This window comes from Engystomops pustulosus, chromosome 9 (assembly GCF_040894005.1).
Source record: "Engystomops pustulosus chromosome 9, aEngPut4.maternal, whole genome shotgun sequence".
Taxonomy (NCBI): Eukaryota; Metazoa; Chordata; class Amphibia; order Anura; family Leptodactylidae; genus Engystomops; species Engystomops pustulosus.
This window is the reverse complement of record NC_092419.1, coordinates 13,380,603-13,406,849: the sequence shown is the minus strand read 5'-3', so window position 1 is coordinate 13,406,849 and position 26,247 is coordinate 13,380,603. Positions and strand designations below refer to the sequence as shown.

Sequence of the window (26,247 nt, the reverse complement as noted above, 5' to 3'; positions counted from 1 at the left end):
GTCACAGTACAGGGATAATACACACAGTGATGTCACAGTACAGGGATAATATACACAGTGATGTCACAGTACATGGATAATACACACACCGTGATGTCACAGTACAGGGATAATACACACAGTGATGTCACAGTACAGAGATAATACACACTGTGATGTCACAGTACAGGGATAATACACACAGTGATGTCACAGTACAGAGATAATACACACAGTGATGTCACAGTACAGGGATAATACACACAGTGATGTCACAGTACAGGGATAATACACACAGTGATGTCACAGTACAGAGATAATACACACAGTGATGTCACAGTACAGGGATAATACACACAGCGATGTCACAGTACAGGGATAATACACACAGTGATGTCACAGTACAGGGATAATACACACAGTGATGTCACAGTACAGGGATAATACATACAGTGATGTCACAGTACAGAGATCATACACACAGTGATGTCACAGTACAGAGATCATACACACAGTGATGTCACAGTACAGGGATAATACACACAGTGATGTCACAGTACAGAGATAATACACTCAGTGATGTCACAGTACAGGTATGATACACACAGTGATGTCACAGTACAGGGATAATACACACAGTGATGTCACAGTACAGGATAATACACACAGGGATGTCACAGTACAGGGATAATACACACAATTATGTCACAGTACAGATATAATACACACAGTGATGTCACAGTACAGGGATAATACACACAGTGATGTCACAGTACAGGGATAATACACACAGCGATGTCACAGTATAGAGATAATACACACAGTGATGTCACAGTACAGGATAATACACACAGTGATGTCACAGTACAGGATTATACACACAGTGATGTCACAGTACAGAGATAAAACACAGTGATGTCACAGTACAGGGATAATACACACAGTGATGTCACAGTACAGGGGTAATACACACAGTGATGTCACAGTAAAGGGGTAATACACACAGTGATGTCACAGTACAGGGATAATACACACAGTGATGTCACAGTACAGGGGTAATACACACAGTGATGTCACAGTAAAGGGGTAATACACACAGTGATGTCACAGTACAGGGATAATACACACAGTGATGTCACAGTACAGGGATAATACACACAGTGATGTCACAGTACAGGGGATAATACACACAGTGATGTCACAGTACAGGGATAATACACACAGTGATGTCACAGTACAGGGGATAATACACACAGTGATGTCACAGTAAAGGGGTAATACACACAGTGATGTCACAGTACATGGATAATACACACAGTGATGTCACAGTACAGGGATAATACACACAGTGATGTCACAGTACAGAGATAATACACACAGTGATGTCACAGTACTGGTATAATACACACAGTGATGTCACAGTACAGGGATAATACACACAGTGATGTCACAGTACAAGGATAATACACACAGTGATGTCACAGTACAGAGATAATACACACAGTGATGTCACAGTACAGGGGTAATACACACAGTGATGTCACAGTACAAGGATAATACACACAGTGATGTCACAGTACAGAGATACTACACACAGTGATGTCACAGTACAGAGATAATACACACAGTGATGTCACAGTACAGAGATAATACACACAGTGATGTCACAGTACAGGGCATAATATACACATGAATGTCACAGTACAGAGATAATACACACAGTGATGTCACAGTGCAGGGATAATACACACAATTATGTCACAGTACAGATATAATACACACAGTGATGTCACAGTACAGGGATAATACACACAGTGATGTCACAGTACAGGGATAATACACACAGCGATGTCACAGTATAGAGATAATACACACAGTGATGTCACAGTACAGGATAATACACACAGTGATGTCACAGTACAGGATTATACACACAGTGATGTCACAGTACAGAGATAAAACACAGTGATGTCACAGTACAGGGATAATACACACAGTGATGTCACAGTAAAGGGGTAATACACACAGTGATGTCACAGTACATGGATAATACACACAGTGATGTCACAGTACAGGGATAATACACACAGTGATGTCACAGTACAGAGATAATACACACAGTGATGTCACAGTACTGGTATAATACACACAGTGATGTCACAGTACAGGGATAATACACACAGTGATGTCACAGTACAAGGATAATACACACAGTGATGTCACAGTACAGAGATAATACACACAGTGATGTCACAGTACAGGGGTAATACACACAGTGATGTCACAGTACAAGGATAATACACACAGTGATGTCACAGTACAGAGATACTACACACAGTGATGTCACAGTACAGAGATAATACACACAGTGATGTCACAGTACAAGGATAATACACACAGTGATGTCACAGTACAGAGATAATACACACAGTGATGTCACAGTACAGGGCATAATATACACATGAATGTCACAGTACAGAGATAATACACACAGTGATGTCACAGTGCAGGGATAATACACACAATTATGTCACAGTACAGATATAATACACACAGTGATGTCACAGTACAGGGATAATACACACAGTGATGTCACAGTACAGGGATAATACACACAGCGATGTCACAGTATAGAGATAATACACACAGTGATGTCACAGTACAGGATAATACACACAGTGATGTCACAGTACAGGATTATACACACAGTGATGTCACAGTACAGAGATAAAACACAGTGATGTCACAGTACAGGGATAATACACACAGTGATGTCACAGTACAGGGGTAATACACACAGTGATGTCACAGTAAAGGGGTAATACACACAGTGATGTCACAGTACAGGGATAATACACACAGTGATGTCACAGTACAGGGGTAATACACACAGTGATGTCACAGTAAAGGGGTAATACACACAGTGATGTCACAGTACAGGGATAATACACACAGTGATGTCACAGTAAAGGGGTAATACACACAGTGATGTCACAGTACAGGGATAATACACACAGTGATGTCACAGTACAGGGATAATACACACAGTGATGTCACAGTACAGAGATAATACACACAGTGATGTCACAGTACAAGGATAATACACACTGTGATGTCACAGTACAGAGATAATACACACAGTGATGTCACAGTACAGGGCATAATATACACAGTGATGTCACAGTACAGAGATAATACACACAGTGATGTCACAGTACAGGGATAATACACACAGTGATGTCACAGTACAGGGATCATACACACAGTGATGTCACAGTACAGGAATAATATACACAGTGATGTCACAGTACAGGGATAATACACACAGTGATGTCACAGTACAGAGATAATACACTCAGTGATGTCACAGTACAGGTATGATACACACAGTGATGTCACAGTACAGGGATAATACACACAGTGATGTCACAGTACAGGATAATACACACAGGGATGTCACAGTACAGGGATAATACACACAGTGATGTCACAGTGCAGGGATAATACACACAATTATGTCACAGTACAGATATAATACACACAGTGATGTCACAGTACAGGGATAATACACACAGTGATGTCACAGTACAGGGATAATACACACAGCGATGTCACAGTATAGAGATAATACACACAGTGATGTCACAGTACAGGATAATACACACAGTGATGTCACAGTACAGGATTATACACACAGTGATGTCACAGTACAGAGATAAAACACAGTGATGTCACAGTACAGGGATAATACACACAGTGATGTCACAGTACAGAGGTAATACACACAGTGATGTCACAGTACAGGATAATACACAGTGATGTCACAGTACAGGGATAATACACACAGTGATGTCACAGTACAGAGGTAATACACACAGTGATGTCACAGTACAGGGGTAATACACACAGTGATGTCACAGTACAGGGATAATACACACAATTATTTCACAGTACAGGGATAATACACACAGTGATGTCACAGTACAGGGATAATACACACAGTGATGTCACAGTACAGGGATAATACACACAGTGATGTCACAGTACAGGGATAATACACACAGTGATGTCACAGTACAGGGATAATACACACAGTGATGTCACAGTACAGAGATAATACACACAGTGATGTCACAGTACAGAGATAACACACACAGTGATGTCACAGTACAGGGATAATACACACAGTGATGTCACAGTACAGGGATAATACACACAGTGATGTCACAGTACAGAGATAACACACACAGTGATGTCACAGTACAGGGATAATACACACAGTGATGTCACAGTACAGGGATAATACACACAGTGAGGTCACAGTACAGAGATAATACACACAGTGATGTCACAGTACAGGGATAATATACACAGTGATGTCACAGTACATGGATAATACACACACCGTGATGTCACAGTACAGGGATAATACACACAGTGATGTCACAGTACAGAGATAATACACACTGTGATGTCACAGTACAGGGATAATACACACAGTGATGTCACAGTACAGAGATAATACACACAGTGATGTCACAGTACAGGGATAATACACACAGTGATGTCACAGTACAGGGATAATACACACAGTGATGTCACAGTACAGAGATAATACACACAGTGATGTCACAGTACAGGGATAATACACACAGCGATGTCACAGTACAGGGATAATACACACAGTGATGTCACAGTACAGGGATAATACACACAGTGATGTCACAGTACAGGGATAATACACACAGTGATGTCACAGTACAGAGATCATACACACAGTGATGTCACAGTACAGAGATCATACACACAGTGATGTCACAGTACAGGGATAATACACACAGTGATGTTACAGTACAGGGATAATACACACAGTGATGTCACAGTACAGGGATATTACACACAGTGATGTCACAGTACAGGGATAATACACACAGTGATGTCACAGTACAGGGATAATACACACAGTCATGTCACAGGGATAATACACACAGTGATGTCACAGTACAGGGATAATACACACAGTGATGTCACAGTACAGAGATAATACACACAGTGATGTCACAGTACAGGGATAATACACACAGCGATGTCACAGTACAGGGATAATACACACAGTGATGTCACAGTACAGGGATAATACACACAGTGATGTCACAGTACAGGGATAATACACACAGTGATGTCACAGTACAGAGATCATACACACAGTGATGTCACAGTACAGAGATCATACACACAGTGATGTCACAGTACAGGGATAATACACACAGTGATGTTACAGTACAGGGATAATACACACAGTGATGTCACAGTACAGGGATATTACACACAGTGATGTCACAGTACAGGGATAATACACACAGTGATGTCACAGTACAGGGATAATACACACAGTCATGTCACAGGGATAATACACACAGTGATGTCACAGGGATAATACTGTACACACAGTTGTACATATACATATTTGGTCAGTATTAGCTTCTACTTCTGGTAATAAACCTTTGATGTTAGTCGTGTGCGATCACTGTCAGGGCCCATTTCTACTATCTCGACCCTGAAATGTTTCAGACAAAAGTCCTGTCTGTAGTAAAAAGTGTAATAATAATAATAATGACGCTTATGCTGAGCGATGTTCTTGGTTCTCTTGTTAATGTAAGAACCTGAGTAGAACATATGATCCTCACGTCCGGAGCTTGAAGAATTTTTTCCCTTTAATGAAAAGTCAGCAGATAGTTGGGTGCAGAACATCCCCAAATTCCCAGTATGTAGAGCGGGCAGCCATGTCTACCATAGAAATGCCAGTTATGAAGAACATGAGGGCACAGCTGCCCCGGAGCTAAGAATACAAGTGCACGGCCCAGGCAGCTGCGCCCACATCCGTCATTTACATGTCACATCCCCGGTGGAAATGTAAAAGTTGCTTTCTCCGACCCCCCCCTGTCCACACTTACCACCAGATTGTTGCTTTGATTCACGTGCTGTTAATCGTGGAAGATAATCCCTAAACTAAAATAACGGGGGGCAATAATCATGGCTGCAACATGTAACACGAAACTGGTGGCCCAATATTGAAAGTTATCCCTTATTTTTAGGAGGTCCGACTATTGTGACCTTCATGTTCATGAAAAGTAATCGAGCGGGAGGTTGAGGATGAGCCCCGACACTCCATTAATTAGGGCATTGTTGGAGGTAACTTGGCCATCTCTGAAGACAATAAATGGAGAGACCGAGGCATGCTTGACCTGTGCTCCATAAATTTAGGGGAAAGGTGCCCCATTCTTATGATAATTGGGGTTGAACACTCACTGAACAGCATGTTATTCGCAGGCTCAAACCCTCTCCAACGTTTCGCTCCTATGTAAGGCCTGGAGGTGACCACTCTCTTCATTCACTACAATAAGACATCTAAAAACAGCTCAGTCTACCAACTTTGATATTTTTGGAACCCGCCACTAGTAATTGGAGAGAGTCGTGCCTGCGTGGTCACCTTTACATTCCCTATGGCAGTGGTGGCGAACCTATGGCACGGGTGCCAGAGGTGGCACTCGGAGCCCTCTCTATGGGCACCCGAGCCATAACTCCACCGCAGACTTCGCCAGACAGGACTCAAGGCCTCTTGCAGTCCCAGGCAGCCCAGGACTCTAGAAGGAAGCTACAATAATAACCAAAGCTTTTTCTCCTTCTCTCTACTGTATTGGTGTCCTCAGGTACCTATACAATCTAAACCTGTGACAGAGCAGGGAGTTGTTTAAATTGTCGCATTAGCACGTTGCGAAAAATATGTGGGTTTTGGATGTAGTTTGGGCACTCGGTTTGTCATCACTGCCCTATGGCAACAAGATGGGAATTGGTGGATCACCAATCTCTAGATCGTTGTGCTCCAAGAGGTGGCCCAACATCTACCAGGATTTTGGTATTCCTCTCAAGGTTCCAGATGGAAACCAGAAAAACAAATGGAAAAGAAGTATAATGTTGTCAGCCATACCAAGACGTTAGCAGTGGACCACTTACCTCCACGATGCTCTTTAGATCTCGGACATAGGCCTGCTCAGTTTCCAGGATTTCCAGCACCACTCTGTCCACATGGGAAAGCTTGGCCTTGGGATCCTTTGCTTTGCGCAATATTGGAGACCACGTGCAGCCAAGAAAGGCTCGTTCATTAGCCAGGACCTTGTGTTCAATCTCCAACTGGGCCACAGGCGTAAGGTCCAGGCTGATATCACTGCCATTTTGTTGAGGATAAGAAGGGCCGCAGTATTGGGAGGATCCCAGGGTCCCGCTACTACCAAACGAGCTGTGACTGTCCTGGAGCGAGGCGGAAGAGGTGGACGAGCTGAGACTCACCGGACGGTCGCTGTCCGAACACACAGTATTCACGGAGGTACAGCTGCCAGACATCCCGGCTGCTATTCCACTCAGAGAACTGACAGACGAGGGCCTGGGGGCAGCTAGGAAAGACACAAAAATAAGGGGGAATTTTTTCTTTAGATTTTCGAGTTTGTAGTTCTTATCCACAAGACCAAGATTTCCATATGGATCCCAAAAGGCTATGGGATAAGAGTGAGGGTCCCATTACCCCTTTAAATTATTGCTGAGCCTATGCTGAACTGTATTTGTCATCATGACCCAAGACAGGGGGCGTGTCTTAGACTACTATAGACTTTCTATGGGCCTTGTACACAAGCTGCAGCCATACAACGAGTTCTGAAGAAACCAGGTAACCTCCATAATTCGGAATAAAGCTTCTTCTCCCCCTTAGACCTCGAGGTTCCCTTCTCACTTACCTTGTTCACCTGTTCGCTTTCTGCTTCCTTTCAGGACTCCTTCCGGCATGTTGAAAAGATGGGGGTCTCCCCGTCCTAAAATGAGAAGAATTAATTAATTAAATCATTTTTTAATAATCCTCTATTCATAATAATTGGCAAGCAAAAAAATTCCAAAAATATTCCAGTATTTTCTCTAGTAATGTAATTTTTAGGTCTACCACGGAGCCTCATTCGGGTCTTGTCGGATCTAGGAACATAATTCACGTCCTCGGTCTTCTCGATTACTTTTATACTTAGCGGACGGGGAGTAAAAGCCGCATTTAACGTCTTGTGGTCTAATCCTCCAGCCCCAAATTATTATTATTACTGGTTGTGTAGCCACCAAATCTGCAATTATAGGCAACCCACCGTCCCCACATATGACTGCACTGGGGTGGGGAAAAAAAGCAGGAGAAACCAAAACTATAATTCAATGACCTAATATTAATGGTGACAGGAAGAGTAGCATATAGCCGTGCGGTGTACATGCCGCAAACCAGGAAAAGTTCACTTCACCAAACTACAAAAAGGCGTCCAAGTGTCCTATCAGTCACCGGAATGGGAACCACTTGTGATCCCCCTTCATATTGGGTGAACACTAGATCGTTGTCGGAGCGCGGCGATCACTGGTGACCTGGGGTTAGGGGTTTGCTCATAGGCCTACGACATTTTATTTCTACTATAGCTGCGAGTAGACTGTCGACAGGGCAGAAGATCCTGACGTCCATGAGGTCGGCCAATAACTTTTTATAGCTTTTAGATGACAGTATTTCTTGTTTAAAGGAGAAGACCCTACATAAACAAGGGATGAAGTCTAACATGGCCAATCCTTCTTTGACCCAGGGACATGTTAAGCGAACCCAAGACTTGTTGGATCATTACGTCTCATGCAGAGTTTCAAGGTGTCGTAGCCTTCTCCGGAGCTCAACTACAACAAAACCTCATAGAGGAAGACGACGGATTTCCGCATTGGATAAGAAGAACCATTATCAGCCTCTAACCCAAGATTTTTTGAGGCAGGAATGGCAATAGGGGTTTCTAAGAGTGGATGAGTAGGACCCCTGCCATCAATTCTTGTAGGTGCCTAGGATTACCCCAAATATGGAGCTAACTTTCCCTTACGAATGTCCAAGGCTTGCTGGATGGATAGGTGATTAGTTTTTGATCTCTTAGGGTCCTACTAATGGAGAACCCTCTGAACGTGTCCCATAGCCCTTTATGAATAAGCCCGTAGCGCTTCCTCTATGCTCTATGGGACTGATGGAAATAGCCAAGAACAGACATTGGTTGTTTTTATCCGTCCCATAGACTTTGAGTTAAAAAGTGTTTTTCATACTTGACCCTCACACCATTAGAATGGGGGCATGGGACCCCTGGGGCCCCATCATGAGCAGCTGAAGGTTTTGGCAAGTCCAACCAGGTCAGGGATCTAATAAATAGGAGGTTTACCATAAAGAAGGGGTTTGGACTTGGAACATCCCCTCTTATGGTTCCTCTAATGCTTACGTGTGCACATTTATGCTCCACTGTATAGTTGTATATGTTGTTGCACATGTAACATTTCCTGTATTCCCGCCCCATGTCATGGTTTTCACGCCAGGAATGTCATCTTTAGCTGGTGACAGGTTACAATGGTCTCTGCTATGTCGATTTTTAAAAAACCTTTGTCAGCATTCTAACACTACTTTATAGAACTTTATTTCACATTACCTGGCTCCCTACCAGCAGTGTGTGGTGGATCCCTGGGAAGGAGACAGCTGCCACCTCAGTGGGCTGTGTCAGTCTCCTCTCCTTTACACTCATCCTAGTGATGAGTGAACGACATGAGCCCATGGCTCACTTAACCCCGCCCCTAACTGGATCACTGCGCCCCCTTTAAACCGATACAATCGGGTTAAACATGGAGTGGTGTGGGGTGAGTGACTGGCCTGCAGCTCCCTACTATATATTTATTTCAGGAGCCAGAAGAGCTGGTTCTTCTTAGCGAGCGGAGCCTAATGAGCCAGCTCACTAAGAAGAGCTGTAATTCCCATCACTAACTCATCCAGCTCCCTCCCCACTTCCTGTCATGTGCATTGAGGAGGCAGGGGAGGAGGGGGATGGTGTGGAAGAGATGAAGAATACACGAGGAGACTGAGACACAGGCTGCGGCTTCCCCTCCTCTGGGACTCACCACACACTACTGGCACACTACTGTGAAATAAACTTTTATAACATACTGAAATGATTCAGAATGCTGATTTTTAATTAGCATAGCAGAGCCTAATGGAACCTGTCAGCTGCTTAAAAAGACATTCCTGATGACAGGTGCTCTTTAAGGATAGGAGTCACAGACATGCCCCCTCAATAATCTAAACTGGAACAATAAAGGGGCGTGTCTTTGACTTACCAAAACCGCTGTTTTAAGAGAGGCCTGGTGCAACGGTGAATCAATGGGGTCACCAGGTATAATACTCAATACTGTGGAATCATTTTTGGCTTTTACATAACTCTCCCCCTCTGTCTTTAGTCCACAGAGCTGACAGATCCCGGGCAGTGGTACAGTGGGGCGTGAGCCCATATTCCCTTCCACCAATTTAATTGCTTCCTTCACATGTGATTCTGATATCCTTTGACTCTGATGGAAAGTTCTCATCTGTCCTCAGGTTCGTTTCGGCTGATGTACGAGGCGTTTCCACAATCTGCACAAAGATTCGGGTTTGGACCTACCTTTGGTATTACAGTCCCGCTTACTGAACACAGCGCTCTGGTGTCAATGTGGGCACAGGCTGATATGACCGAGCCAGGAGATTATTATATACAGTACAGGTACTATCCTAATACTACACATATTATACCCCAGAAACATGAAAGCACCGCAGCACAGTCATCCCATAGCTGAGCCACTCGCCTCAGGCGGCGCCACCCGGATGGCTAATAGGGGAGTGGTATCAGTACTGAACCCACCTGGGCCGGGTTCATTTTCACGATGTAGACGTCTACACTATATGGCAGCACACAGACCTGACAGTGCACTATATGGCAGCACACAGTCCTGACAGTGCACTATATGGCAGCACACAGTCCTGACAGCGCACTATATGGCAGCACACAGTCCTGACAGCGCACTATATGGCAGCACACAGCTCTGACAGTGCACTATATGGCAGCACAGAGCCCTTACAGTGAACTATATGGCAGCACAGAGCCCTGACAGTGCACTATATGGCAGCACACAGCCCTGACAGTGCACTATATGTCAGCACACACAGTCCTGACAGTGCACTATATGGCAGTACACACAGTCTTGACATCGCACTATATGGCAGCACACAGCCCTGACAGTGCACTATATGGCAGCACACAGCCCTGACAGTGAACTATATGGCAGTATACAGACCTGACAGTGCACTATATGGCAGCACAAAGACCTGACATCACACTATATGGCAGCCAGACTCCTGACAGTGCACTATATGGCAGCACACAGACCTGACAGTGCACTATATGGCAGCACACAGCCCTGACAGTGCACTATATGGCAGCACACAGCCCTGACAATGCACTATATGGCAGCACACAGACCTGATAGTGCACTATATGGCAGCACACAGACCTGATAGTGCACTATATGGCAGCACACAGTCCTGGCATCACACTATATGGCAGCACACAGTCCTGACAGTGCACTATATGGCAGCACAAAGACCTGACATCACACTATATGGCAGCCAGACTCCTGACAGTGCACTATATGGCAGCACACATGCCTGACAGTGCACTATATGGCAGCACACAGACCTGATAGTGCACTATATGGCAGCACACAGTCCTGGCATCACACTATATGGCAGCACACAGACCTGACAGTGCACTATATGGCAGCACAAAGACCTGACATCACACTATATGGCAGCCAGACTCCTGACAGTGCACTATATGGCAGCACACATCCCTGACAGTGCACTATATGGCAGCACAGAGTCCTGGCATCACACTATATGGCAGCACAGAGTCCTGACAGTGCACTATATGGCAGCACACAGACCTGACATTACACTATATGGCAGAACACAGACCTGAAATCACACTACAGTATATGGCAGCACAGAGTCCTGACAGTGCACTATATGGCAGCACACAGACCTGACAGTGCACTATATGGCAGCACACAGACCTGATAGTGCACTATATGGCAGCACACAGTCTTGGCATCACACTATATGGCAGCACAGAGTCCTGACAGTGCACTATATGGCAGCACACAGACCTGACATCACACTATATGGCAGCACACAGTCCTGACAGTGCACTATATGGCAGCACACAGACCTGACATCACACTATATGGCAGCACACAGACCTGACAGTGCACTATATGGCAGCACACAGACCTGACATCACACTATATGGCAGCACACAGACCTGCCATCACACTATATGGCAGCACACAGTCCTGACAGTGCACTATATGGCAGCACACAGTCCTGACAGTGCACTATATGGAAGCACACAGACCTGACATCACACTATATGGCAGCAGAGAGACCTGACACTGCACTATATGGCAGTACACAGTGTCCTGACAGTGCACTATATGGCAGCACACAGACCTGACAGTGCACTATATGGAAGCACACAGACCTGACAGTGCACTATATGGAAGCACACAGACCTGACATCACACTATATGGCAGCACAGAGACCTGACACTGCACTATATGGCAGCACACATCCCGGACAGTGCACTATATGGCAGCACACAGCCCTGACAGCATACTATATGGCAGCACACAGACCTGACATCACACTATATGGCAGCACACAGACCTGATAGTGCACTATATGGCAGCACAGAGTCCTGTCAGTGCACTATATGGCAGCACACAGACTTGATAGTGCACTATATGGCAGCACACAGACCTGAAATCACACTATATGGCAGCACAGAGTCCTGACAGTGCACTATATGGCAGCACACAGACCTGACAGTGCACTATATGGCAGCACACAGACCTGATAGTGCACTATATGGCAGCACACAGTCTTGGCATCACACTATATGGCAGCACAGAGTCCTGACAGTGCACTATATGGCAGCACACAGACCTGACATCACACTATATGGCAGCACACAGTCCTGACAGTGCACTATATGGCAGCTCACAGACCTGACATCACACTATATGGCAGCACACAGACCTGACATCACACTATATGGCAGCACACAGTCCTGACAGTGCACTATATGGCAGCACACAGTCCTGACAGTGCACTATATGGAAGCACACAGACCTGACATCACACTATATGGCAGCAGAGAGACCTGACACTGCACTATATGGCAGCACACAGACCTGACAGTGCACTATATGGCAGCACACAGACCTGACATCACACTATATGGCAGCACACAGACCTGACAGTGCACTATATGGAAGCACACAGTCCTGACAGTGCACTATATGGCAGCACACAGTCCTGACAGTGCACTATATGGAAGCACACAGACCTGACATCACACTATATGGCAGCAGAGAGACCTGACACTGCACTATATGGCAGTACACAGTGTCCTGACAGTGCACTATATGGCAGCACACAGACCTGACAGTGCACTATATGGAAGCACACAGACCTGACAGTGCACTATATGGAAGCACACAGACCTGACATCACACTATATGGCAGCACAGAGACCTGACACTGCACTATATGGCAGCACACATCCCGGACAGTGCACTATATGGCAGCACACAGCCCTGACAGCATACTATATGGCAGCACACAGACCTGACATCACACTATATGGCAGCACACAGACCTGATAGTGCACTATATGGCAGCACAGAGTCCTGTCAGTGCACTATATGGCAGCACACAGACTTGATAGTGCACTATATGGCAGCACACAGACCTGAAATCACACTATATGGCAGCACAGAGTCCTGACAGTGCACTATATGGCAGCACACAGACCTGACAGTGCACTATATGGCAGCACACAGACCTGATAGTGCACTATATGGCAGCACACAGTCTTGGCATCACACTATATGGCAGCACAGAGTCCTGACAGTGCACTATATGGCAGCACACAGACCTGACATCACACTATATGGCAGCACACAGTCCTGACAGTGCACTATATGGCAGCTCACAGACCTGACATCACACTATATGGCAGCACACAGACCTGACATCACACTATATGGCAGCACACAGTCCTGACAGTGCACTATATGGCAGCACACAGTCCTGACAGTGCACTATATGGAAGCACACAGACCTGACATCACACTATATGGCAGCAGAGAGACCTGACACTGCACTATATGGCAGCACACAGACCTGACAGTGCACTATATGGCAGTACACAGTGTCCTGACAGTGCACTATATGGCAGCACACAGACCTGACAGTGCACTATATGGAAGCACACAGACCTGACATCACACTATATGGCAGCACAGAGACCTGACACTGCACTATATGGCAGCACACATCCCGGACAGTGCACTATATGGCAGCACACAGACCTGACATCACACTATATGGCAGCACACAGACCTGATAGTGCACTATATGGCAGCACAGAGTCCTGGCATCACACTATATGGCAGCACAGAGTCCTGACAGTGCACTATATGGCAGCACACAGACTTGATAGTGCACTATATGGCAGCACACTAAGCTACTGCACATGGATGGCCTTCCATATACTACAGTACAGGATACATTCCCATGGTCCCATATGCACATAACCCAATTATGTGGTCACCCTGGCCGCGCCTGTAGCGTATCACTGGGCTGTGCACCTATAAACAGAGCAGCGATTGTAGCTTTTTACCTCCCTGTAATGAAACCCCAATATCGGAGGTTTGTATTTTGGGCACGATGTCTGGTACATGGCACTACAATGTGTCCTGGCACAAACCATGTGCGCCTCTATGAGGAAAACTCCTTAAAATTTAGCTCCGGAAAAAAAAACTTTAACAAACTTCTCGTATTTTTATAACTATTGGACTTGCCAACCATTGACATTGTCTCCACCAACAATCACCAGTGTAAGTAATATCCCATCCTCAGGGCACACACCCGCCGCCTGTATACACCCCACCACCACCGCTACATGGAAAGATTCCCTGATGTCTGGATAATGCAGGGTCTGTGGCTTGTACTTCTGGGCCGGGGGCCAGGTCTGATCCAATACCAAGTAATGGCAGAACATCATCCACATAAAGGAGACACAACTTGGCCTGAACTATGAGGGGGGCACACAGGTCACATGCCCCAGGGCCCCTTCATTCAGGGGGCCTCAGTTACTCCATTCAGGACTCTTCAGCAATGAGTGTGTGTATGGTGGTATTATTTAGCCACTGTGTTATATATTGTATTATTTAGACTGTGAATTATACTGTTATTTGAACACTGTATGGCACTTTTATTTAGGCACTGGGTAATATATAGTTAGATTGTAATATGGGAAGTGCGTATAATAATCTTGGTCATCAGGGGTTGTGTTACTAAGTCCGAACCCAGGTGTGAACTGGGCCTAACAATGGAGCAAATGTATCTATCATATTATATAAGCCCCGCCCCTCTGCTGCTCTGCGGCCCACTCCACCGCCAGGCACACCCCTTTCACGCCCACTTTGGATGGAGGTTGGGTGAAAGGGGCAATAATCCCAATTCCTGGTGATCTGGAAGAAATTGTGAATATTTCAGGTCCAGATAATAAATTTCCCCCATAGTGTGTGTAGAAGACTTAGAGGTCCTCACATTGGCCACGGGACCAGGGGTTCATCTTCTATAACTCTGTGGTCACATTGTGTGATGTGGGGATCTCTCACAACTACTACTTTTTGGGTGCAACTTTTTGGTCACAGTTTAGTCAATCTCCAGGATTGTGCAGGGGCCGGTGTTGGCCATCTAGATAAGCCGGGTGAGGAGAGGGTTAACCATCCGGAGGGGGATCACTAGGGGGAGAAGAGGAGGGTTGGGATGTTGGCGGCGGGGAGGAGGGGGGCTGTGTACAGGAATGCCGGGAGTAATCTCACAATGTCCCCACAGCTGGAGACAACCGCAGCAAGAAGAGAGAATAGACTGCAAGCTCCTCAGCCCAGGACGCTGGTTACTGCACCGCTTCTGGTTATAGAGACATTTCGTCTCATAATACTTACATCACACAACAGTATATTATACCGCTATTATTGTGCAAATAAATAACACAATCTAAGTGCGAGATACGGTAAGAATGTCAGCAATCACCATGTAATATGTGTATAATACAGTATGTGATACATAATGCGGATATCACCTTAATATGTATATAATATGGTACATATAACCACCATGTAATGTAATACCGTATACAATAAATAATACAGATATCATCATATCATCTGTATATAATACAGTATACAGGAGGTCAACCAACTTACAGACAACCCCTCGTTACAGACGGAAGCTCTCTGACCTCTGGTGACCTCTCTGGATGTTACTATAGTCCCAGGCTGTAATGATCAGCTGTAAGGTGTCTGTAATGAAGCTTTATTCATAATCCTTGGTCCCACGACAACACAAGATTGTGAAAATCCAAATTTTGTTCTGAAAACATAGTTAAAAAATACTAGTTCCAACTTGCATACAATTTCATCTTAAAGGGAACCTGTCAGCAGAAATTGACCTAGTAAACCACTACCAGTATGTTGCTAAGCAGCTGCACACCTTCCAGATGATGTTTCTTTCATGACCCAGCGCGGTGACATCATCCAGAAAATCAACTTTGAAGTGAAATGTAAATTGGTTGTGTAAAGTCAAGGAGGCGGAGATTTTAACACTCAAGTCAAGCTCTCTCTTCCTCAGAAAGTCCCCATCATTGTGATGTTCCTGCATCCAGAGACATCGTATACCAGATCTCCTGAAGTCCGATGATCAATGTCCATCACAGAGAAGGAGGCATTAGATACCCGAAAAAAGGCTGGAACGGCGCTAATCGGATGGGAGTCTTCACAAATGGTTAAAATACTTTATTCCATAGTAAAAGCGTTTCGGGCTTTAAGCCCTTCTTCAAGTACAATTGCAAAGAATCAGAGGTCTGTTTGGAACTAAGGGTCATCTGCAAGCCGGGTGTTCTTAAGTAGGGGACCGCACGTTAAAATTGGCAATAATTCCACTGAAAAATATGATGTCTGTAAATCCGGCAACTCACACAGGATTTCTTTGTTTGTAGGATTTCTCTTTCATCTTTTTCTACCTGGAGAATATGTCAGCTTCTTCCAGACAGAACCCCTAATGATGTTGGCTCACCTCACAAGGCAGAGAAGGAGGCGTTCAGAGCTTCCCACCTTGACTTCAATGTAAAACTCTCCTCCTTGACTTTATACATCCAATTTTCATCTCGCTTATATGCCATCACACTGGGACATGAAAGAAGCAAAAACTAGAAGGTGTTCTGCTACCTGACAATATACTAGTAGTGGCCAATTTCTGATGACAGGTTCCCTTTAAGTACAAATCTAAAGAACCTTGTATGTAACCCGGGGACTGCACGTAGAATAAATAATGGTGGTATCACCATATAATCTAATACTGTATATAAAAAATAATGGGGTCATCAGCATGTAATATGTATATAATACGGTATATACTACTAATATCACCAAGTACATATTACAGAATATAATAACTAATGCTGATGTTGCCACATAATATGTGTGTGATATGATATAAAGTATACGTACCATGGATCATAGCATAGTCATATCCTATATGTGGAATACTCAACATATGTAACTCTGACCTCTCGATATGTGACCGTACATCATGGATAATACTGATATCACCATAAAAGTTATGTATATATATATATATATATATATATATTTATATATACAGTAGAGACCAAAAGTTTGGAGTCACCTACTTATTCAAAGAGTTTTCTGTATTTTCATGACTATAAAAATTGTAGATTCACCCTGAAGGCATCAAAACTATGAATTATCACATGTGGAATTATAGACTTATACTAGGTGTGAAACAACTGAAAATATGTCTTATATTTTAGGTTCCTTTTGCTTTGATCACTGCTTTGCATACTCTTGGCTTCTCTTGATGAGATACAAGAGGTAGTCACCTGAAATGGTCTTCCGACAGTCTTGTAGGAGTTCCCGGAGATGCTCAGCACTTGTTGGCCTTTTTGCCTTCACTCTGCAGTCCAGCTCACCCCAAACCATCTGGATTGGGTTCAGTTCTGGTGACTGTGGAGGCCGGGTGATCCGGCGTAGCATCCCATCACTCTCCTTCTTGGTCAAATAGCCCTTACACAGCCTGGAGGTGTTTGGGGTCATTGTCCTGTTGAAAAATAAATGATGGTCCAACTAAACTGGGACGGTCCTCATTTGAACCAGTTTCTTTGTAGCGCTTGATGGTTTTTGCAACTGCACTTGGGGACACTTTCAAAGTTTTCCCAATTTTTTGGACTGACTGACCTTCATTTCTTAAAGTAATGATGGCCACTCATTTTTCTTAGCTGCTTTTTTTTACTAGCGATAATACAAATTCTACTCGTCTATTCAGTAGGACAATCAGCCGTGTATCCACCTGACTCCTGCACAACACAACTGATGCTCCCAACCCCATTGATAGGGCAAGAAATCCCACTTATTACCCCTGACAGGGCACCTGTGATTTGAGAACCATTTCAGGTGACTACCTCTTGTCTCTCATCAAGAGAAGCCAAGAGTGTGCAAAGCAGTGATGAAAGTAAAAGGAACCTGGAATATAAGACAGATTTTCAGTTGTTTCAGCCTTTTTTGTTAAGTATATACCGTATATACTCGCGTATAAGCCGAGTTTGGGTTTTCAGCACATTTTATTGTGCTGAAAAACTAGGCTTATACTCGAGTATATATGGTAATTCCACATGTGGTAATTCATAGTTTTGATGCCTTTAGTGTCAATCTATAATTTTTATAGTCACAAAAATACAGAAAACTCTTTGAATGAGAAGTTGTGTCCAAACTTTTGGCTTGTACTGTATGTACATATATTTTTAACCAATTTTCTGAGGACTACACTAGATGAGACTTCTAAGTTGACGCGAGTTCCTCAGTTGGTGTGCACAGTTTTGGGAATTATGACGTACACTACACTGTAATTACATATTGTAAGTACTCCATACCAGTGTTAGTAAGTGGCCGCAGTGAACCCAGCACCCTCGGTGTAGTAAAGGAAGGCCTGGGAACATTGGAGGTCAGGGACGGATGGAGGAAAGGCCTGACACGTTCTACTTCTCCTATCTCCTTCCTACACGTTATTCCATTGAGTTCTTTCTCGTCATTGTTCTCGCCCATCAATCCATGCCTTTGGCTTAAAATTGATTTCCATAGAAAACAATGGATTCTGCTTTTAGACATCGGTTTCCTTCTAACTTTCAAGTAGTAGGGAGCCAACAAGTAGGAAAATTATTGGTTGCATTTACCGTAACTATAATTAATGGCTGGAAAGAGCAACATTGTGAAGGGTGACGAGGCATGACCAAGGATGAAAGATGGAGGTCCACCATGGCTACAGCCAGAGAGGATCAACCACGTCTACTGATACAGAAGCCGATTATCTTTGTAAACACGCTTATCAAACATTGACTGATGAAGGGATCTTGGTGCACATTGGTCTAGTCGGAAGCTTTGTAGATACCTCCTGGCCTCACACTAGAGATAAGTTAGGGGGTCGTTTAGAGAGGGAAAGGTCAATCTTTCCTGGGAAAGTAAGAAGGTTGGGAATCGTTGAGCCATGGTTCAGTAAGCGAAGTAATTTGTGTTACTCCTCTCCCCAACATCTGGTCATTAGAGGAGCCTACAAGGCAGCGCTTTTCTGAGCTCTTCTCGTGTGTTTTCTGTAAACATTCCCCTAATCTCCCTCTTCCTCACTTCCTGCTTCTGTAGTGAAGCCCTCTCTCCCGTGATCTCCTCTCTCCTCCTCACACCCTTCGTCTCTGTCAATGCCAGATGATTACATTGAATTTATATAATATCAAGGCTTCTAAAGGAAACATTATAGACTATAACGTTGTAGATGGTTGCACCAGCGGGAATTTGTATCGAGGTGGTGGAGAATGTGGATAGTGGCACCTGAGGAGATGGGGCTTCGGATTCACTTGTAGGCATTGACAATAAGTATGGGTCATCTTCTGAAATCTGATGGTCTTTATAGAATAAAATAGTCCCCTTCATGTTCTACTGCTAAGACTCATTTGTGATCAGATATGATCTGCAAGGAACCACTCAGTAATTATTGTATTGGCTATAGATGAGATGATACGAGAATCAATACATAGATATGTTGGGCCCCTTGTGCAGGGCCCACGAAGAAAGAACCTCTATATCATGGTGGTTCCATCTCATTTTCCTGGGCTCTGTTGGGCATGTTATCTATTATTGAGGATACAGTAGTGTACCGTATATACTCGAGTATAAGCTGACCCAAGTATAAGCCGAGACCCCTAAGTTCAACACAAAAAACTGGGAAAACCTATTGACTCGAGTATAAGCCAAGGGCGGGAAATTCATTGGTCACAGCCTCCCAGTATATAGCCAGCAAGACCCCTGTAGTGCATAGCCTGCCAGCCCCCTGTTGTATACAGCCTGCCCAGCCCATATAGTATGTAGCCTGCCCAGTCTGTCTCTGATACTCTGGTGCTCCTTCGGGTCCTTCAGTCCTCTTGTGATTCTTCCGCTCCTCTTTGGGTCTTCGCGCTCGACCGGGACACAGAATTACGTCAGCTGCTTGCTGACGTCATTGTGAGCTGCCGGCATCGCGAGGGGACCCGAAAGGATCTGAAGGACCCGTGGCGGCACCGGAGCATCGAAACAAGCATAGGACCTACGGATGACGTCGGAAAGGTGAGTTTTGACCATTTCTTTTTCTTGACTCGAGTATAAGCCAAGTTAGGGTTTTTAAGAACAAATTTTGTGCTGAAAAACTAGGCTTATACTCGAGTATATATGGTAATTTGAGGTTCCTAGGACCTAGTACAACATCAGGGCACCTTATTTTTATGTATCTTCTTTAGTGATAGGGGGACCTTTGGGCCTTCACAGCTACGGAGACCCAAATGCAACTCAACTTAGGTCCTTCCTATAACAGAGTTATATGGTATGAAAGGAATCAGATTTTTTGCTATGGGGCCCCTCAACCTTGGTGTTCCCCTGCGGGCATTGTCAAACAATACCCTGATTTATTGCTACGTTACATCTTCATCACATGTTTGTATATTACAGAGTACAGTTTTGTGTTTCTATGATTCACCTTTGAGAATTCTGACCCTATGAAGGAGGAGGAGGCAGCTGTACACAAGGTCCCAAAAATGAACAATACGATTGCCGTTGCCATAAACACTTGACAATAAACAATCTTACAAATGTTGTAGGAGGAACGTGTACATCTGCAGCGCAGGACATCACCGTACAAACCCGACAGGCACCGAGAGGCATCCCTGACATTTATAGCACAATGAGCTCTTTGTCCGGAGGAGATATTAAAAAAGATTTGCTAATTGTGATGGGAGTGATCTAAACAAGGGTGGGCCCGAGTCACCCCTGACCAGGTCCGATTAAAAGAATTTGGGTCAGAAGAGATGATTTAACCTGTTATGGTCGATGAATGCACCAAACAAAGCTACAAGAACGGATCCTGTATGGAGGGTCCTTGTCGGCACCTCACAGGCTTGTGTGACACCATATGGAACCTCCATGAGACACTTATAGACATTATAGTGGTATGTAAGAGATATTAAAAGTCATCTCCATGTGTCGGGTTCTTGAAGGGATAACGAATAACAGGAACTCTTACAAGCAATGGCTTCTTAACTCTTCTTATGCTAACAATGGAGCTTTTCTTGGAAGATCTGGCCCTGCTCCCCTTGGCCATGGCTCTCCTTGCTCTCCACTTCATGAGAACCAGTTACCTTGGATGATTGTCCTATCTAGAGGAAACTCAGGCCTCACAGCCTCAACTGGGTATGTCAAAGGGGGTGGTAGCTAAGGCAGAAAACCCAGTCTAGGTGCGGTAAAGGGTGGTCCATGTGGGAGCCAGGGACACCCTCTGGATTGGTAAGTATTTAGCTTCCTCAAATGCTGCCTTCTGCTAAGGTCGGGAAGTAAGAGATCTCAATTATGGAAACTGCCAATTAAGGCCACCATGTAGGCATGTGGAGTCTTATAGCCATAGATGCTCCACTAGGGGGATTCTGGGAAAACATGCAAAGTTTTCCAGGATGGGACAAGGAAATCCACGCCTCTTTTAGCTTCCTTGTAAGGCAGCTCCCTTGACATCAAGCATGACCTACAAGAGGCCTTATGACATGATGTGGGAGTAAAACCAAACCTGTCTATCTATTCCAGAAGGAACAGACTCCCAACTGTAGCCAGCATTGTTTCCACCTGATTGGGTCTCCTCAGTACAGTGTAGGGAACTGGTTTGGCTCGGTTTTGCTTGCCCCATCCTGGAAAGCTTTGCATATTTTCCCAGAGTCCTCTGCTGAAGCAGAAACCCCTATTAGAGTCCATATTTTGCTCAACACTTATTCTGGATTGTTATTGTGGCCCCATTATATCTGATCTTGACCTTTGTTTGGTTTCTAGATTTCACTTCTGTCTCGCCTTTTGGATTGGTGAACTGATACTCATTTTATTCTTAGTTTCTATCCTTGGGCATTTTTATGCCATCTTATAGTTTTCACTTTCTAAATACCCTACCCCAACTATTTTGGGGGCTGTGACCTTAGAATCTGACCAGGAAAGTGCATTCCTCCATACAAGGTCAAGAACGATAATCGAGAAGCTTCCTTAGACTCCCCACTCCTAGAGACATGATTTTGAGACACGCAACCAAAAAAAGTTGCCTATACATGACTATTCTGTTAGTACGGGGGATAGTATATATATTATAAGGACGTGAGAGGAAATTGGCACTTGACGTTAGAGGAAGAATAATCGGAGACTCACCAAAAATAGCCACTGCCAGATATCTTCATCCCATTGTGAGAGGATGTGAATCCTGATGAGGAGGAAGACCCTGGTAGCTCAACGGCTGGAAAGATAATATTAGATAGTAAGGATTAATTTGTAAGACATGGAAATAGATTCAGGGTTATGTTGTTATAATAGACAATCATTGGAGACCCAGTGGCAGTAAATTAATAGAGCACAAGTGATATGGCTCCCACAAACAATGGCTTCCTTTGGTGGACCAATGCATCAACTTCTTAGTTGGAGAATCTCTCTACCACAGTCAAGTCACTAGTCCGGCCCCCGAGGTTCAGCCCATACTCCACCTTTTCCTACACCGGACTAAATGTGCTCTATTAATCTACTGACAGTAAGTTATTCAAAAGATAACATAGATTTCATAAGTAGGTAGCAAATTGTCTCAGAAAGCCAAGTAAGCAATATTCAGACAGATATAAAAGAGAGGGAAGACTTTGGGGTCAGATTTCAGGAGAGATGCAACCTTAGAAGCTGACAATTTCACGAACATTTTGAATAGAAGAAATGCACAGTAGTCATTCATTATGACTAGTAAACTTGCAGGGTTACCACCGGTGTTGGCCCAAACCTGACTCTAGCTTGGCTGGACTGTCCGCATAGATCTAACCACAGGAATTACAGCCAACACAGTGGGGCACATTTACTAAGGGTCCGAATCGCGTTTTTACGAATTGCCCCGGGATTTTGGCGCATGCGATTGGATTGTGTCGCATCGGCGCCGGCTTGTATGCGGAGAAAACCGGGGGCCTGGCCATGGGAAAACCCGACGGATTCGGTAAAATCGCACTATTTTTTTTTTTTTTAAAAGTGTCGCTTAACACACACTTACATGCACCATGAATAGGTTGGTAAACTCCGGTGGACCTCGGCGCAGCAGTGACACCTGGTGGACATCGGGCGCACGACCTTAGTGAATCACCAGAAGACTCGAATCCTCGTCGGAGAACCCGCCGCTGGATCACGACTGGACCGGATAAGTAAATCTGCCCCATTATTTTTTTCTGCCCCAGTCATGGTCAACATCCTCACGACCCTTAAGAGACCAAGGTTGGCAGAATCTGCCGTGGTGAGCCTTCCTCATGGTCTTATGTGCATTTGATGTTTGTCAAAAGTTTTGGGGCACATGTCAAGACAGAAAAAAGTTGATGATGTAGAATTTAAACAAATCCAATCCTTTGTTCTCAAGGGAACCAGCCACCACTAGAAGAGTTTGGAAGTGGTGAAGGTGAGGGAGCTGGTGGCCCAACTAGTGCGCGTCTCACCAATATTGCATATGAATAGATACGTCAATGGAGCTAATAACGGGGGTTGTCCATCAAATGACCTTTCACTTTAGTCAAGTGCTCTTTGTGCCGTACTTATCAAGGCGTGTGATTGGCTGTCACCTTTGGAAACGGAGAAGCCAAAAATGGTGCCCATTTCTAATTTACTCCATCGCTCAACAGCAGAAAGTAGTTTTTAAAAAATAAGTTGGACAACTCCAACCCTTCACTTATAACTCTACCCTATTATGTATATTTTTTCAGCCCTTCTGTACGATATACGAAGCAACATTGCAAAGATCATAAGTTAGTATTGCTGGTAGACACTAGTATATACTGTCTACCCCACCTTGGTGTGTAATAAGCCATGAGTTGGGCAAGTATTGGAGACAATGGGGGTCATTTACTAAGGGCCCGATTCGCGTTTTCCCGACGTGCTACCCGAATATTTCCGATTTGCGTCGATTTCCCCTGAATTGCCCCGGGATTTTGGCGCACGTGATCGGATTGTGGCGCATCGGCGCTGGCATGCACGCGACGGAAATCTGGGGGTGTGGCCGAACGAAAACCCCACGGATTCGGAAAAAACACTGCATTTTTAAAAAAAATGTGTCGCAAAAATTGCACTTACCTTCACTCAGCCCGGCTCGGTGTATTCCGGTGCGTTCCGATGCTTTTCAGCGCAGCAGCGACATCTGGTGGACGGCGGAGGAACTACCTTAATAAATCCCGGCCGGACCCGAATCCAGCGCAGAGAACGCGACGCTGGATCGCGAATGGGCCGGGTAAGTAAATCTGCGCCAATCAGTATTGGAAATGCTTTTATGGTTGGCAGCCTTCATGGTCTAGTCATTCCCGTAGCAGCTCACCCATGCAAAGCACATGCACATTGTATTTCCTTTACTAAACTTCCAAAGTTAATTAGTCCTAAGTCTTCTTATCAGTAGGGCGACTCCTAGCTCTTCACCATATCGAGCCTACACCCCCCTCCTCCTCCCTCTTCTCTCATCATATCCACATTAAGTACAGGAATCTCACATCAAGCAGCAGCCTGGTGCCAATAAAACCTCGGTTTCCCGGGATTCATTAACACAATTACTTTTCATTTCCTCCTATAGGTAATGGAAGTGTAAGTTTATAACACGCTCACACCCAGAGTCACAATATCAGCCCGGCTTTCGACACTGAAAGTAAGAATGGCCCCGGATCGGCTATTGTGTGCCCCCGCAGAGTCATACTTCTTTCACCGGCATCCTCTCATTTATGGATGTAATTAGGAAAAGAAAATCGAGTATGAGACTTGGCAAACGTGCTGGCGGGGTTATCAAATGAAGCAAATGTTAGTAGGTCACTGGTTCAGTATCACATACCAGTTCTACTTAAGCACCAGCCAGACTAAAGGATCTTGTCATCTTGTGTGGAAGGACTGGGGGTTGTAGAGTAACACCCCACCCCTGGACACCCTTATTGCCTAACTCAATAGTACTATTTAATAATAGAAACTTTGTCGTTTATCGTCTCTGAGCAAAGTTCTTCTTTCTGAACTGACTATTATCGTCCTCCCTACTTTCCTCCTAAGCTTTGAAATGGCTGCTGAATTGTCTTGCATAGAGATTTGGACCGAAACTGACTTTTGTCCAAAAGGTTCTTTGGAGAGGAGAGGGGGAAAAGTGACTCTCAGCAGCTAGGTCTCCACTCACAAGACAGAGAGACCTTAAAATGCAGGGGATCATACACAGATTCAGGAGCACTTTGAATTTTCCTTGTAGCCCCGATGGTTGTGGAGATATCAGTCCCAGTATTTGACCATTGTAATCCTCTCCACTGTCAGAGAGGAGAGCAGGGAGCTGGGGAGGAGCAGCGGACGGGGCGTGTGTTATGATACTATTTTCTGCTTCAGCTCCTCTTCTCTGACAGTGCAGAGGATTGTAATGGTCAGATACTGGGACTGATATCTCCGCTGCAAAGAAAATTTTAAATTCTCCTGAATCTGTGTAAGATATGTTCATCTCCACATGTGTGAGGCGGCAAAGGGTCTTCTTTAAACTAGTGATGAGAACTACTAGTAAATACAACTAATATGATGTCTCAGCACTGAAAGCCAATGATTCAGCAGTAAGCAACAAATTAAAGCTGGCTATCCTTAATCATATATGAGTGCATCATTTT

At 44.5% G+C, this 26,247-nt stretch overlaps 1 protein-coding gene and 1 long non-coding RNA gene across 4 annotated transcripts in view; one reads left to right on the top strand and one right to left on the bottom strand.

The window, feature by feature from the left end:
* LOC140076670 (uncharacterized) overlaps positions 1-26,247 on the top strand; it is a 140,430-nt gene that overhangs the window by 42,686 nt on the left and 71,497 nt on the right. The window lies entirely within an intron of this gene.
* PLEKHG2 (pleckstrin homology and RhoGEF domain containing G2) overlaps positions 1-26,247 on the bottom strand; it is a 71,891-nt gene that overhangs the window by 35,753 nt on the left and 9,891 nt on the right. The window contains exons 2-4 of one of the 2 annotated variants that reach the window (XM_072123299.1): positions 22,775-22,859; positions 7,767-7,841; positions 6,994-7,430 (exon numbers count right to left, since the gene is read on the bottom strand). In XM_072123299.1, coding sequence (XP_071979400.1) covers positions 6,994-7,430; positions 7,767-7,815 — 486 coding nt within the window. In that variant the 5' untranslated portion in view covers positions 7,816-7,841; positions 22,775-22,859. The remainder of the gene's footprint in view (positions 1-6,993; positions 7,431-7,766; positions 7,842-22,774; positions 22,860-26,247) is intronic. The other variant, XM_072123300.1, reaches the window with a different exon arrangement.